This window comes from Vigna unguiculata, chromosome 9 (genome assembly GCF_004118075.2).
Source record: "Vigna unguiculata cultivar IT97K-499-35 chromosome 9, ASM411807v1, whole genome shotgun sequence".
In the NCBI taxonomy this organism is placed as follows: Eukaryota; Viridiplantae; Streptophyta; class Magnoliopsida; order Fabales; family Fabaceae; genus Vigna; species Vigna unguiculata.
In genome coordinates, this window is record NC_040287.1 from 27,291,318 (window position 1) to 27,308,082 (window position 16,765).

Sequence of the window (16,765 nt, forward strand, 5' to 3'; positions counted from 1 at the left end):
AAGAAAACATGGAATGGCCATTTGAGTAAAAGATCAAAATAACCCAGGTGGGATAACACTTTATACACTAGTGAACTTGAGAGTAATACTTGAACAAAGCCTATGCTAACAGGGTAATTGTTTATAAGCGGAAGTGTAAGATGAAATTAGAAGACACATATTGTGTTTTTTTAGAGATCATTGTCTTATATCTACTAGAATATTTTCATGATGATGAATGAAATATTCACTTTTGTGAGAAAGTGCTCATATATATAAAAAATGAGTCTTTATGAATATTTAGATTGAAGAACACTTCACTTTTCTTTTTCTTTATCTTTTTCCTTGTATAAGATTTAAAGCACCTCTAAAAGCTCATTTAATATAATTTTTTGCTTATAAAAAAAAAAACCATGGATAGCAAAATCATGACAATTGGATGAAGACCCCAATTGGGATGTTCCCTCATCAGTTGGTATATGACAAAACTTGTAATTTACTAGTTGAGGTGGAAAATAAGGCATATTGGGCATTGAAATTATTAATTTTTGATCCTTCTTTGGCGGAAGAAAAAACAAAATTGCAATTGTTAGAATTAGAAGAGATGAGACAAAATGCTTATAAGAGCTTTAAGATTTACAAAGAAAGTGTTAAAAAATATCATGATCGAAAGTTATTCAAAAGATAATTTCATCTAAGGCAATAGGTGTTACTATTCAATTCTAGACTAAGATTATTTTTCAAAAAATTATAGTCCAGAAGGTCAGATCCCTTCATAGTCAAAATTTTCAAGTTGAGAGGCAATGTAAGACCCGTGAAAATTAATTAATTAAATAATTAATTAATTAATTAATAAATACGAGTAGTGAGAGCTTTATGACATTAAATATTGATTGATATGATGTAAAAAGTACTAGCTCAAGTGGTTGAGGGTACTTTAATTTTGTGTGAGAACTTGGGTTCGAGTCTTATGTATGCAAGTTTTGGTGGCTGATATGTGTGGCAGGTTCTTTGGTGGTGAAATAATTTTATATGGCTTAGTTGCGGAGTGGGGGAAAGCCTGAGAGTTTTATATTATTTTGATATCTTGTAAACTCTTACGAGATTGGCTTCCTTTCATTTGGAAGTAATAAAATGTTATAAATTTCCCGCGCTTTTGGGAAATGAGGTTTTATAATTGCGGCTTAATTACTTTTCTTTATTTTATAATTTAAATCCGTAATATCCGGTCGGGATGTTACAGGCAACCCGATATTTGTCTTTACAAAAAATATTAATTACTCGCTAGGCGAGTCAGTTCACCCAACGACCACTTGCTCTCGCAATTCCTGTTTGCCTAGCGGGTACGCCCGCCCAACGACCATTGAGCCTCACAATTTTCACTCGTGCAGTGAATTAGGTTGTCCAACAATCACTTGGCTTCACAAATTTTACTTGTTAAGTGAATCAGTTCGCCCAACGAGCACTTAGCCTCATAAGTTTTTTGTATTGATTTGGGTCACTGACATTTAGCTTTTGTCTTGCAAGGAGTGATTTTATTTTTGTGATTATTTTTTTTATAAAGAAGATATAGTATTCAAAGGTTTCATATTTACATCTCTTTATATCTATTGATAGTATCTTATTCTTTTGTGTACATATTAGTTATTAGTAATAAAAAAATATTACATATAAAAAATATGTGATACAATTAATGAAATCGTTCAATCGGTTTGAAGAGTTCACTTGAAGCTTGATTACAGTGCAAAAATTATTTCTCATGAGTTTGAAAATGGGTTCTGGGTTTCTGTAATTTATTACTGTTACAACAAAAAACTGAGTGTCTTTTACAGAAGACAAAAATTTAAAGAACTTTCCTGACCTAGTGTAAAATAAAGAGCATTGAGGCCAGAAAAATCGTTCCCCCTAACCTTAGGAGTAACATTTAATTTATAGGCAAAGTACTCACAAAAGTAATAACTGACTCACAAAATATCCCCTCTCTTCTCTACAATAGTATCTTTCAATAAAATATCATCTAGTAGAAGGATGGACTTAAACCCAATTCTTGGCCCATACACTTCAGGTTGATTTTGGGATGTCTTATCCATCTTCAAGAATCAAGTCGAGCCCCGGTCGACTAGGACGATTCAATTACGAAGACCATGGAACTGATTACTAAAGAGTTTTGGACCTTGAGGAGCTTATAATTGATTATGACTTAATTGTAATCGATTACAAGGCTAATTTTTGTATAAAATACTATATAACATTGTAATGTAAATTAGTCACTCCAAAGTGAATACATCCAGTTGGACGAAATTTAAATTTACAAGAAGTAAATTTAGAAGATATGATCGTTGTATAAGATGATTGATTAATAAAAGATAATACAAGTCTGAATTGTAATACAAAGTTATTAAAATTACAAAGCAATACAATTCATTGTCGAAATGGAAATTGACCCCTATAATGTGACCTTCAATACGGGAGTAAAAACAGTTTTTTGGTTTATCCGGAATTGGTTGATTAATTTCGATATGGATTCAAGTAGTGCTTGGTCGTCTTGATGCCTTACGTTGCGTTTGAGGGTTTGATGTGAAATTTGGACCTATATAGGTTAACCAATAGTATTCATTTTATCGTGGATGGAATTGGACTTTATAAGCCTTATTTATCGTATGGAGACAGTATACATGATCAGTAAATTTCGTTAAGGGTAGATGAGAAAAAGAATAAACAATTATGACGTGATGAGATGGTAGGCGATTTGCTTGAAAGTGATCATAATCATACCACCAATCTTTTAATATGAAATTGAATGAAACTGGTTTAGGCTGATATTGGTAAGGGGTTGATATCTCTAGCACATTGAATTCAAACTTCTCTCGATTGTACCAATGAACATGACAAAATGTTTATTTCTGTTGATTTTGTTGAAGTAGGGCAATTATGTCTTTTGGATATTTATGACAAGGTCTTAACCTAGAGCTGGTCTTCAAGCCTCGTTCAATAAACCATGTTTTTGTACTTTTGAAGGTTGTTTTTAGTACATGAGAGAAAGGTAATGATCGAGCTCCCTTAAGCATTGAGTTCATGCACACAACTAGGTTTGTTGTCATGTGGTCATACCTCCGCCCCTCCCCCATCATAAGCCTGAGACCACTTTTGTAAAAGATTTTTATCTATCTAAGATAGTGCCTGCGGGAATTGGGACTTCATTACGGAAATTTTTGCTTGCAAAATTAGTTGTTTAACTTCGTAAGTTGTGAAAACATAGTAAATGAAATAACATTTAGGTTGAATATAAAAATTAATGGATTTGGTAGCAAAGTTCATAAAATATAGTACTCATGTTAATGAAGTCTTTCTTTAGGTCGACATTTTTGAACTTTTTTTTGAAGTTAGAAGCCAAATGATGTGTGCAGTACAATGATTGAAGATTTTCTAATTCCCAATCAATTTCTTCTGAGCGTAAGGTTGACAAAATGCCTTGCCCATATCTGTTATCAAGCAGAGATTTGGTTAAGGAATTACATGCTCTCGTAGTAGTTGAAATAACCAAATTAATGCCTCATTGTCCCACCTTCTACTATGGAAAATACCAAAGGAAATATACTTTTATTTCCGTCTTGAGCAATTGTAGTTAGCAAGGTGACATGATATCTACTTGTTCGAAGGTTTCATCTACTTAAACAACAGGTTTACAATATTTGAACCCTTCAATGCATAGTCAAAATGCCCATAAAAGATGTTCTAGAATATAACACGATGTATTAGTCTCGCCATCAACATTAACTAGAGAACTCGTGCATTGAAAAATTGTCCCAAGATTAGTCTCTTAGATAACTCGTAACCACTTGGAGAGGTCATTATAGGATTGCTCCTAGTCACCAAACTCCATCGTAATGGCTTTTTCTTTTGTTAACCACACTTTTTTTTATCTAATAGAATAGCCGTAATAACTTTTAATGTTTGTAATCAAGCTTTTAATGTGAATATTGAGGTTTGTCCTCACTAAATTGAACACGATGAAGCCATTTAAGTGGAATCAAAATTGCAAAGATCTTGGGAAAGTACTGTAGAGAAACAAGTATGCCTTAATAAACTTGATCTCTTAGTGATGTTAGACTTTGCTGTTACCAGCCCTTAAACGCCATTGACAATCATTATTATGATTGATGCATCGTGCTGTGTATGTGTGAGGCTTCAATTCCAAACCATGAACATATACCCATTGTTGATGTGGTACTGTTTTATTGTAGACACGGTTGCCTCCCTTGAGTCTAAGTGCATGCGTTTCTGTAGTTGAATTTGTAAATTCTGATTGTGTTGAATGGAAGGTGTTAGAACATCTTCTTCGTCATATGGCATCACTACAAGAAAAAATCAATTTTGCTAGAGAAATTAGCAAGGAAAAATATTTGTAGCTAATCCCTCTCCAATTTGCGAGAAAATAGGGAAATAATGAAATTGTAGCATATTTGTAGCAAAATAGCTACAGATTTATCATAATATATATTTGTAACTAATCCCTCACTAATTTGCGAGGAAATAATGTGTAGCTTCTTTGTAGCAAAATACCTACAAATTAACTAGAACATATATTTGTAGCTAATTTATTACTAATTTGTGATGAAATAAAATTGTAACTACTTCGTAGTAAAATAGCTACAAATTTACTTGAATAGTTAATCCCTCAATTACAATCATACTAAATTTATTTTTAATTTTAGTATATATATATATATATATATATATATATATATATATATATATATATATATATATTAGTTTAAATATTTAAATATTATTTTTAGCTTAAATATTCTAAAATTATTTTTAATTTAAATATAATTATATATTGAAATATAAATGATAAATATATATTAATAAATAAATTAAAATATATAATAAAATAAGATAGATTTTTTCCGTAACTAACAAATATAATTTATATTTAAAAAATAAAAATATTCTAAACAAAATAAAATTATTAAAAAAATTTAAAAACTATCGATATATTAACAACTTATAAAAATATACTTTATTATTATATATAAATTAATTTTTTATTTATAAATTATATTTATTATATATTTTTTAAATGATAAATAATATTTACAATATTTATTATTTTCCATTTAAATGTTATAAAAGTATTAAAACAATTCTTTTTAGTTATATTTAAAATGAAATGATTAATTATTTCTTTTAATTATTTATCATCTCTTATGCTGTTTTTTTCATATGTTAATTGATTTGAAATAAAATGATTATTAATTAATTTATATTATTACAAATTTATTATATTTAAGGTATAATTTTATATGTTTATTTTTTAAAATTTTAAATATAAAATAAATTATTTATGATATCTTATAAGTAAAATTAAATTGTAAGTAAATATTTTATTTTTAAAATATAAATATTTAACTTAATTTAATTATACACTTAAAAATAATATAATGTTGAATTAGTTTTAGTAAAAAAATAAAATTTCCATAAATAATTATCGATATTATTATGTATTTTTTTATATAAGATGATAAAATTGAATATTTTAGAATTTGTTGTCTAAAATTTTCAAAAATTTGTGGAATTTCTGAAAGCATCCGGTGTGAAGCTTAGTCTTGGTAAGTTTTTCAAATTTCAACTTAAACAACTCAAACTCTAGACTCTTTCTTCTACCTCATTTCTACTGAAATTGGGAAAGGATTTGATGTCGTAAACAAAGTCGGATTCGAATCTCCGTTTGTTTTGACAGAAACACGAGTTCGCCAACTATGGTCGACTTCGAGTTCGCGGATAAAGCTCCTCCTTAGTTCGATCGAGTGGTAAACTTTAAATTACTGTTGCAAACCTTCAATTTGAGCATCTTCATTACTTTACATATCATCTTAATCGATTCCTGCACAATGTTCTTCCTTGCACGTTTTTCACAGATTAATTAGGTTTTAAAGTTATCGATCAAACCTTTCTTGTTGTTCGGTCGTGTTTTATTCTCAGATCTATGGAATTGTGGAATCATTAGCATTTTGCTTGATTTTTTTTCTTCCGTGTTTGACCTTTTCAATGTTCCCAATTATGGGTCAATTATCAGTGATTTTAAGGTTACAGATTTAGTGAAGAAAATTAAATTAGGATTTCTTTTCATATATATATATATATATATATATATATATATATATATATATCAATTCTATATATCAATGTTCATCAGGGATTTTCAATTTATATCAGTTTTATATATCAATCAGTAGTTGGATTTTGCTCCAATCAATTCAGAACGATTTTGCAAGGGAAAGATAGTTTGGGATTTTATCTTAGTGGGCTTGGGTGTTTGGGATAATGTGGATAATATTAATATTTTGTTTGAAGTTTCATTAATATGCAGTTGCAATGTATCATATTTTATGATTCAATTCCATCAGAATTTTATCTCAAGAATGCATCAATCCCCATCATTTTCTCTCTTGTTGTTCCACTCCCATTAATAATTCATTTCAAACACTCTTTTCTTCTTTAAGCAAGGTTAGACCAAAATTATTTATGGTTGAGACATTAAAAAATGATGAGGATTTTTCAAATGAGAAAGTTGTTAATGATTATTTTCAAGATGATGGATCAATGGGAGTGACAAATATTGCTCTTGATGATGAGGAAATACAATTGTTTGATGATAATGCCCCAATGGAAGAGGTAAACATGGATGATGTAAATTATCCGATACACAATGTGCATAATGATCAATTTTTCAATGACAATGATGAGCTTATGGATGAAGACATAAAGCTAAATGATTTAGACGAGGAGTTGGATGATTCAAATAAAGATTTAGATAACTCAGATGATGAGTGGCTATGAATGAATCTTCGTAAGTTTATTTAATGTTAAATATGTTAATGATGTCTTACTTATTAACTTTTTTTAAGTTTTTTAAATACAAGGTATTATTTCATTATTTTTAAATACAAATATTTACTTTATTTTAACTAATTTTTGTTCTTAATTTAATTATGTCTTCAATTAGTCTTAATCCATTCTTTTTAAATACAAATTTCTTAAAAGCATAATGTTGACCAATGTTTAAACTATCTACAAGGACAATGAGACCTGATAAAGGATGGATGTTGCGAAGAAAAGATCAATTTGGTAGTATAATTGAGGAATTTAGAAATTGCGTTGATGGCTTCATTCAAGTAGCTAAAAGAGATCCGAAATTTGCTGATGTAACAGGGCGCATTCCTTGTCCATGTGGAAAATGTAGGAATCGTTATTGGGATATATCATTTAATGTGGAAAAACACTTGTATCACCATGGATTTATGGATGGGTACACTAATTGGACCCTTCATGGTGAAGAAAGGTGGACAAATGGTGCGTCTATTGTCCAAGACCGTGTTGAAGGAAGTACAAATCCATATCATGATATGGTTATGAATGCTTTTCATGCTAGATCAAATCTAGAAGTACAAGAGGTGGAAGAGGATCCAAATCCATCAGCTAAGAAGTTTTTTAACTTATTAAAGAATGCCGATGAACCTTTATGGGATGGTTGTAAGAAGCATACGAGATTGTCAGCAGTAACACAACTCCTAAACTTGAAGTCAGAGTTTAACATGAGTGTTAGTTGTTATGATCGAATGATTGCTATAATCAAAAGCATGCTTCCAGAGTCAAAAAGGTTTCCTGAAAATTTATACAGATCGAAGAGAATGGTGAGTGAATTGGGATTAGGATATGAGAAGATAGATGCATGTCCTAATAATTTTATGCTATATTACAAAGAAAATAGTGACAAGAATGTTTGTTTGGTGTGTAAAGAATCGCGATTTAATCCATTCAGTAATTCAAGTAGCCCATACTCATGTTGGCCGGTTTTTTTAACACCTTACAATCTTCCTCAAAGCATGTGTATGAAAAGGTAATTCAAGTAGCCCATTCTACTCCCTCCTTATTTCTTATTCATATCAAATTTCACTTACTGCTGTTTCAATTATAGTTGGCCTACAGAACTGGTTACCAGTGCATGCCACCAGTGTCTTCATTAGCAGAGAAGGTTCAGGTGAAAACCTGTCTTTCAATAGAGGCTCTTTGAGCAAAGATTTAAGCTTTAAGATGCCCATATTTGGGATTATTATGTTTTTCTCCATTGTGAGATTGAGTTCCCAATTTTCCTCATTTTCAAAAAAAGTTACTAAAGGGAAAAGAAGCCATTGGCATGATTTGGTGATTTAGCCTCTGTTTGGTATCCCCTGCTACCATTTTTGTTCTCATCTCGTTTATTCAATTCTCAAACTATACATGTCTCCATTTTGTGATTTCTTGGAAGCCTTAAAACGTGCTGCAATTTAATTATCAACTTTTAGTAGTGATACCATTTAATTATCAACGTTCTACAATTACAATTTTTTTCTTTTCTCTCTTACTTTCTTAATCCAGCTATTTCTTTTGCAGGTTTTATTTTATCTATGCTAGACTAGATTCTTATTGAGATGAATGAAAGGAATATATATCATCAGGTAGATCTCAAAATTTTATATCACATGTGTTAGGAATCCAAGTGTGAGTCTATGTCTCACATTGACCAGAAATGAGAAAGTAGAGCACTATATAAGAATCAAGACCCATAAACCCATTGCCTTAAGATTTTGGGTTGAGAGTGGTGTTAGTGTCTTATGTGGTTAGGCTCAGATCTCATTGGTGTTGTTCTCCCCAGTGAAACCCCCTCTGTAAAACCTGACAAGTGGTATCAGAGTCGATGTTTAATACCGGCTCAGACGAGTGCAGTACCAGTATGGTCCTAGTATCGAAAGTCTTCTTGACAGTGTGGGTTAGGTAAGCGTGTCCCGTTAAGAAAAGAATGACGGTACAGAAAAGGGCAGAAAAGGAGTACTCGTGGTTGGGCAGCTTCCGCTGGAGGGGGAGTGTACCAATGTGGTTGAAGGGACTCACCCTTGAGGGCGAGATTGTTAGGAATCCAAGTGTGAGTCTATGTCCCACATTGACCAGAAATGAGAAAGTAGAGCACTATATAAGAATCAAGACCCATAAACCCATTGCCTTAAGGTTTTGGGTTGAGAGTGGTGTCAGTGTCTTATGTGGTTAGACTCAGATCTCATTGATGTTGTTCTCCCCAGTGAAACCCCCTCTGTAAAACCTGACAACATGCATCTCCAAGGGACATTGTATATACACTATTTATATATAATCCATATGAATATGTATAGTTTTGATCTCTTTAAAGCACAAATATTCTTAAACACTTTCACATTTATTTTATGTTGAAAATAATCTTCATTTATTTTCTATTTTATGCATCAGGCACATTTATTTATTTGAACTTGAATGATTTCTATTTATTTTATGCATCATGCACATTTATTTATTTGAACTTGAATGATTTCTATTTATTTTATGCATCAGGCACATCTATTTATTTGAACTTGAATGATTTCTATTTATTTTATGCATCAGGCACATTTATTTATTTGAACGTGAATGATTTCTATTTTTTTTATTTAAAAAATGTGCTAACATTGTATTTAAATTGTTGTTGTCTTTACTTAAACTTTTGTTATGTTTATAGTAACATTTTTTTTTTCGTGAGCTTGAGATTGAAAGAACTATAAGATAAGAGCTTAAGATCCTTGTAAGATTGAATTCAAAGATAATGGCCGACATACTAATATCTTTCAATTCAAACTATGATTTTGCGTACTTTTGGAATTTGATGGTTTCAATCTTTTATTTTATTTTGAAATATCTCAATAATGGCTTTATTTTGTTATTTTTTTTCTTATCTAATTCGTTTGATGAAATGTATAATGTTTATAACTACTAACTTATGTAATATTTTCTACAATAACTACTTATCTTTTGTTATGTCTTCATTGTCGTCATCAAAACTAGATTCGTCTAAGATGTTTGGAATCAGAGGTTGATATTCAGTTTGTTGTGAGGAAGAGGAGGCTACGAACTCCTAGGAATTCATGATTACTCTGTTGTGAATATGGTTTGCAGTAGTAATGTTCTAAATGTATTTTTGGGTTGAATGAAAATGAACACAATAGAACTCTTGCATATGTTAGCACAAGTAACCTTGGCACATGAATTTGATGAAGTAAGTACATGAGGTCATATGTGGTTGATGAATAATTGATGAAGATGGATTGATGATCAAGCAAGAGGTCTGCTAAATCTGGAATTGACTTGAAGATCATAGAGCTTGTATTTTGTATTATATTCGTAGACTATATGACATAGGTTAGATGTTGTTTTGACTTGGGTATGCCCTATTCAATTTGTTAAAAAGGTTTTTAACAAGTTAAAAAAATATTATTTGCCCATTTTACCCCTAATAAATTTATAATAAAATATAAAAAAGGTTAAATTTTACCTCTCTTTCTTCGCTGAATCTATGCGCCCAAACTCCTTCTTCGTTTTTTTTTCACACATTCACCTTCGTACTCTGGTTGGCTTCACTCTTGGTGGTTCAATATTCATACCATTGAAGCTTTTGTTCTGCACCCATTCAAATTTTGAATTTTTGAATTAAGAAAATTTGAGTTGAACATTTTACCTATTTCATCCAAATGGACCAACATTTGATCGTAAACAATTTACCCAAAACCCGTGGAAGTTGAACCCTAGTTGCAAAAAAATGGAAATAATGAATACATATAGAATTAACTTTACCAGAGTGAAAAAGTTGAACCATAATCGCAAAAAAATGCATACAGAAAGAGCTTAAAACAAATATTAGCATAGAGCAACAACATAGATCTAGACATATATAATAAATAACATATTCATTTGCAATGTAATGAAGGTTAAACCTAGTAGCGTTTAAAAATAATAAAGGTAGAGGAGAAAGTACAATAAACATCCATTTAAGTCCTCATTTTGATCTTGAGAGTTTGATGCAGACTTATGAAGTTTTAAGAGATATCTTACAATATGAAATATTAGGGCTCATATACTTACAATATGAACTATTATGAGTGTTAAAAATTTGTAGAGATTGTAAAAATATGAGAGATATAAGATATATGATAGATATAAGAGATATGTTACAAGAATAACTTATTATTTTATTTTATTCATATATATATATATATATATATATATATATAACAATTTTTTTTTCTGAAAATAAAGTCATAAAAATATTGATCTGAGAATTTTTCCTTTCCAAATGCGGATCTAGACAAAATGCAGATTCAAATGAATGCAAACTTAAGTGAATAGTTAGTATAGAGATTAATAGATCTCAATAGTATAGAGATAGAATGAGAAAGCATAGATGATCAAAGTAATGATCTGGAACCTAGTTGGTTATAAACGAAAAAAAATGCACAAAGATGTAAGAGAAAAAATAGTTTGAGTGATCCTTTAAGAGACGAAAAGTTGAAACTGTGATGCTTTGTTACATGTAGAGAGAGGAAGGACAAAAAATCACGTGAGAAGAAGCCACGTTCTTGCATTTGAAGAAATCACATTTTTTTCTCTGTCAATTAATATTGTTATTTACTTTTTGTTTTTGATTTTTCTAAAATTGTTTGCATGTGACACATATCAATAAATACTTTTTGTGTTCCCTTGTGTTATATATATATATATATATATATATATATATATATATATATATATATATATATATATATATATGATGGAAGTCTATCCCTTGATCCAATATAGAAGAGAAGGATTTTGCAAGTGGTATGAATTTGGGGACAAATTCTCTTCAAGAAGGAGGGTATGATAGAAGACTATCTCTTGATCCTATAGAAGAAGAACTAGAGGAAGAGCCATTGCAATTCAAAGAAACTACGATAAGGTCAAGGAACAAACACTTGGAAGAACAAATCTCCTCAAGGATCCTAATGCTTCATGAAGATTGGAATTCAAAGGACACGACAAAGGATAAAGGTGTTGAAAAGAGAAAAATGGGAGAAAAAAGCATAAAGAGAAGTATTAAGAGAAAAGGAAGAATATGGAAAGAAAGAGAGAAAGGAGAAAGAAAAGAGAGAAAAGGAAGAATACGAAAATAAAGAGAGAGGAGAAAAAAATGAGAGAAGGAAGAAGAGAAAGAAAAGAGAGAGAGAGAAAGAGAGAGAGAGAGAGAGAGAGAAAGAGAGAAATATACTAACTCGACTTGGAGTGTTGAAAAGAGAAAAACAGGAGCAAATAGCACAAAAAGAGATATTAAGAGGAAAAGAAGAATACTAAAAGAGAGAGAGAGAGAGGGGAAAAATAAAAGATAGAATACGAAAATAAAGAGAGATAGGAGAAAGAAAATAGAGAAGGAAGAAGAGAAAGAAAAGAGAGAAAAGAAAGAGAGAAAGGAGAAAGAAAAGAGAAAGAAAAGAGAGAGAGAAATAAATATGCTAACTCTTGTTTTATTTTGTTGTCTAGGGAAGATTTGTTTATCAAAGAGGAATGATGTCAACAATGGGAAGAAGAAAGGACGGCCGAGAAAAAGGACGCAAGCTTGGAAATATATATACATTTGAGTTAGTTTGTTTACTTATCCCCAACAAACTTATGAGCAAGGACGCAAGTTTGGAAATATATGCACAAGAGTTAGTTTATTTATCTAACCCCAACAAAACTATGGGTGATCAAAGTTATACCTGTAGTTTGGACGTTTGTTTAGACAATATTCTTTTGTTTTTCTTTGGGCATAACATCATTACTTTAAAATTGTTTGATATTTTTTTTTGCAGGTGGGTATTTGACCCAGAAGGTAAACCTTCAACCCTTTGATAATAGCAGATATGCCTCTTCTCGAATTCAAATTTCATTTTAGTAGAATTTCTATTTTGGATTGTTTTAGATTTGTGTCTTTGATTTATGATTGTGTTTATGTGTGGGATCTTCTAGAATTCGTTGCCGAATTCTCTCTAAGAAGGAGAGAATGATGACAAACTAATCAGGTCCAGAGGAACAAAAACTCAAGAGAAGAACCTCCTACAAGAAATCATCCACCTCATGGAATGATAAGGATAAATTTAAGAAGGAGGAAGCTACTTCTACCACTACCAAACCTAAGGAGAAGAAATCTTCAAGTGGTACAAATTCGAGCACAAATTCTTTACCAAAAGGAGGGTATAATAGAGGACTATCCTTTCATCCAATACAAAAGAGAAGGAATCTTCAAGTGGTATGAATTTGAGGACAAATTATCTTTAAGAAGGAATGTATGATTGAGGACTATCTCCTTATTCAATACAAGAAGAACTAAAGAACGAGCCTTTCTAATTTAAAGGACATGAATACATGAAGATCATGACTTGGAACACAATTATAAAATACTTTTAAGCAATTAAAAGTATTTGTAATTTTCTTTTAATTTTAAACAGATTGTAATTGTCACTAGGCGAGAGAACTCATTGGGTGACAAGTCGTCAGACGAGTTGATTTGTCAGGCAAAAAGTTCGAATCTATTTTTGAATTTTCAAGTTATTTTTTCTCCCGATGTCTTTGGGCTTTCTTTTAGGATTTCTTAGCTTTCTTAAACATTTTTGCCTGTATATAGGGACATCAAATACATATGTAGACACCTTGGATGATCATTATATGAGAATTGCTTTTTCATTGAGAGGATTCTCTTAGTTCTTTGATTAGATCTCTGGTTGTTATCAAATATTGAATTCTTTGTGACGAATCTTCATTGACTTATCAATATATTAGATTATAACATCCTCAACTTTAATTCTTATTAAAGATAACAATTTTTAGGGCGAATCTTCATTGACTTACGAATCTGCTAGATTCTGGTATCGCCATCTTGTCTTATTTTGTATTTTTCTCTGATTTATTTTTTATTGCGTCTCTTGAAGATTTAAATTCGGAAACAATTGTACTCTTTTCTGAATAGAGACATATCAAATATATATATATAAATAAGTATTATATATTTCTTAATCCACATTAAGATTTGCAAATGCACTTTACTCGTATATATGAACGTAAAAATGATTTTAATGGCAGTGTTTAAATTACTAAGTCATGTTTTCAAATTAGGATTGAATATGATACATAATTATACAATTAATTTTTTGCTTAATTACAATATTCATTTCAAATTTCACAATTACGTAATTTTAGTCCCACAAAAATTGCCACACCTACTTATCACAAATGTATAATTTTGGCTTAGTTTTTTTTTAGGATCCTGAAGTGCAATAGAACCAACCTCCCCCCTCCCTTTCTTATCCTGCTGCAACCCCCTCACCGCCGCAGTTGCTTCTCCCTACTCCACAGAAACTTCCAATTGCCCAAACGCTTTATTATTAATACAATGAACTTTAAACCGAAAGACAATTAACTTTCCAATTGTATAATCCAATATAAATTTTTTAATTTTCAACTGCAGAATTTAGAAAGTTCCCATATTGCGTAATTGGGAAAAAAAATCAAATCAAAAGACAGTAAAAATTTTAATATTTATGAGATACAGACAAAAAAAATAGTGCAAAATTCCTTCAACAATTTGGGGTTCATATGGGTCGAATTCTTCCAAGGCTTAGTTACTCACCGACAACTATCATTGGAGCAACTACAGCACTGTAGAACTCCCTCTTACAGTAGAACAACTACATGGAAAAACCACTTTCTTAATTTACGCCTGTTTCATATTCTTGAAAACCATTTACAAAAGTATAACCACTTTGAAAAAAGAAATATAGAATATCTTTAAATTGTTTTAATTTTCTGTTTTCAATTTTGTCAGTCGTTTTCTTCCTTACTATCTCATTCCCCCACTACTCAAAACTTAGCTTTAAAAAACTTAAAAAACATAAACACAATCAATTTGAATCGCCTTTTCATTTTGTTTGGTAATATTTCCAACCAGCATACTAATACTGTTTGCTCAGTGACTTGTGAATTTTACAAACCCTGTATTTGTAACTTAAGATAATATAATACATCAAATTGAGACAATAAATCTTGCATGATCAACAAATTATAACACGCAAACACACATTGGGGTGAAGAAACCAAGATCTATATCTACTTCCAAATCATTGCTTATCTATCAACAGTGTCAACAAGATGAAATTTGCTACCAGTTCAATGACAGAATATAGTAAAATGCATATGTAAGTGCACTCATGAGGCATGGAAGAAGATAAATGTGGTAATAAAATATCAAAATATAAGTATCAGAGGTGTCACACAACTAGCTCCAGCTTGTTAGGCCTAACCTATCAGCAAGATTATACATAACCAACTGATCCCAAACAGGTCCGAAGAGGCCTTCCCCTCCAATTGCAAATGTTAGAGCCCAAGAACAGAGAACAGTTGCAAATACTGCAAACCCAAATGCTGATCTAACAATATCTGCACAAACATGTCAAACAAACTAAATCAACAGGGGAAAGGAACCTGTCTCTAAACCAATTCATTATATCTAAATTAACCACCAAATTACTTAAAATCAGTAAGCATATTCAATTAATTCAACCATGAAACAAAGTAAACCAGCTACCATACTTTTACTAGTTATGGTTGAATCAACTGTTTTATTTATTTATTTGGTTCTGAACAAATTTGTTCCAGGCATGGCCGTTGCAAATACTTGAGTACTCTTTCTAGAAGGTGTCCAAAGTTAGTATGTTCGGATTTCAGTGGAAAAATTAAGTTGAGTTGAACTCAATTGGAATTGAAAAGAAAAACACATTATGTTAAGTCAACTGAAATTTGACGTGAATTTTGCTTATAACTGGATCTGAATAGAAAGTCTCCAACATGTCCATATAATGTACAATGAAAACTATAAGTTAGTTTGGATCTGAAATCGAAAATGAATCAGAACCTTCAGTAGTACCCTACCGTATCTCAAAAGGAAAATAATTGTGAAAATAAATAGAACTAATTCGACCAGAACTACCAAGAATTACACGAGCTGATGCAGCTTTCTTAATGAAATGAGTTTGAAACTAACTGGTATGATGAAAAGTACCAAACGACAACAAACTCATCAAGTTCAGATGCCAAAAAGAGCTCAAGTTCCAATTCTGAATACATCAGTTCAACCCACGGTTCAATTTCTGCCCCTTTTTTAATTCTAGATAATTACTTGCTCTCTAGACATTCCAAAACAGACACAGTTGAAGCAAATAATGCTGCATAACAAGCAGTAAGGGATGCAAAGGAGTGCACAATTTCACAAGTAATTGAAGTGCTATAAAAGAGAAGTTAGGTTATGATACATGGGCGAATGCGAGGGAAGGAGTGAGAATGGCGAAGAACGGGCCAGAAGTAGAAGCAATTGACGGCCCAAAGGAGAGGCAGAAGAGCGAAGCCGAACTTGTAAAACCTCCGCGCGTAGGTCACCGATTCTTCCTCAGACAACCCCAAGGACCCATCGATCGTAGGCCACACCGGCATCGATGATGGTAACGAATTCCGATGAAGTGGGTTAGGGTTTGGACTGTTCTGTGACTCCATCAATACGATCTAGGATGACCTAACAACCCTGATATCAGTTAAAAGAAAATGTTTTCAATTCCATTAATTTTGTTGTTCAATCTTGTTGCTTGCTAAGCGAAATTAAATTAATATCTCTCAATTTGAATGCACAATCACTATTAAGTAACTTACTGGAAAATGGATCGCCTTCAGTCACTTCACTACTGCCTCTGATTTTGATTCAGATTGCATGTCATGGAAAAGAAAAACCAAAATACATACCAACACCACTCAAATTCAGATTATTCAATCCTTCTTTTTATATGTTTCTGAGTTTTATGACCACAAGGGGGAAATAAAAATAAATGGTACTGTGAATATAACT

General features: G+C 31.2%; 1 protein-coding gene across 1 annotated transcript; it reads right to left on the reverse strand.

Annotated features, from left to right (window-relative positions):
* Window positions 1–14,952: 14,952 nt before the first annotated feature.
* On the reverse strand, window positions 14,953–16,740 carry LOC114163295 (probable gamma-secretase subunit PEN-2). The gene is made up of 3 exons (XM_028047521.1): window positions 16,573–16,740; window positions 16,182–16,447; window positions 14,953–15,309 (listed from the first exon to the last, which is right to left on the reverse strand). The coding sequence occupies exons 2-3, from the start codon at window positions 16,417–16,419 to the stop codon at window positions 15,149–15,151; spliced, it is 399 nt and encodes a 132-aa protein (XP_027903322.1). The 5' UTR covers window positions 16,420–16,447; window positions 16,573–16,740; the 3' UTR covers window positions 14,953–15,148.
* Between the last annotated feature and the right edge of the window lie 25 nt (window positions 16,741–16,765).

What these genes read in the sequence shown, in the direction of transcription:
- LOC114163295 (XM_028047521.1), bottom strand. Translation starts at nt 16,419, where the DNA reads ATGGAGTCACAGAACAGTCCAAACCCTAACCCACTTCATCGGAATTCG. An exon ending in CTTCCCTCGCATTCGCCCAT is followed by an intron (nt 15,310 to 16,181) that starts GTATCATAACCT and finishes ATGTTTGTGCAG; the next exon opens with ATATTGTTAGATCAGCATTT.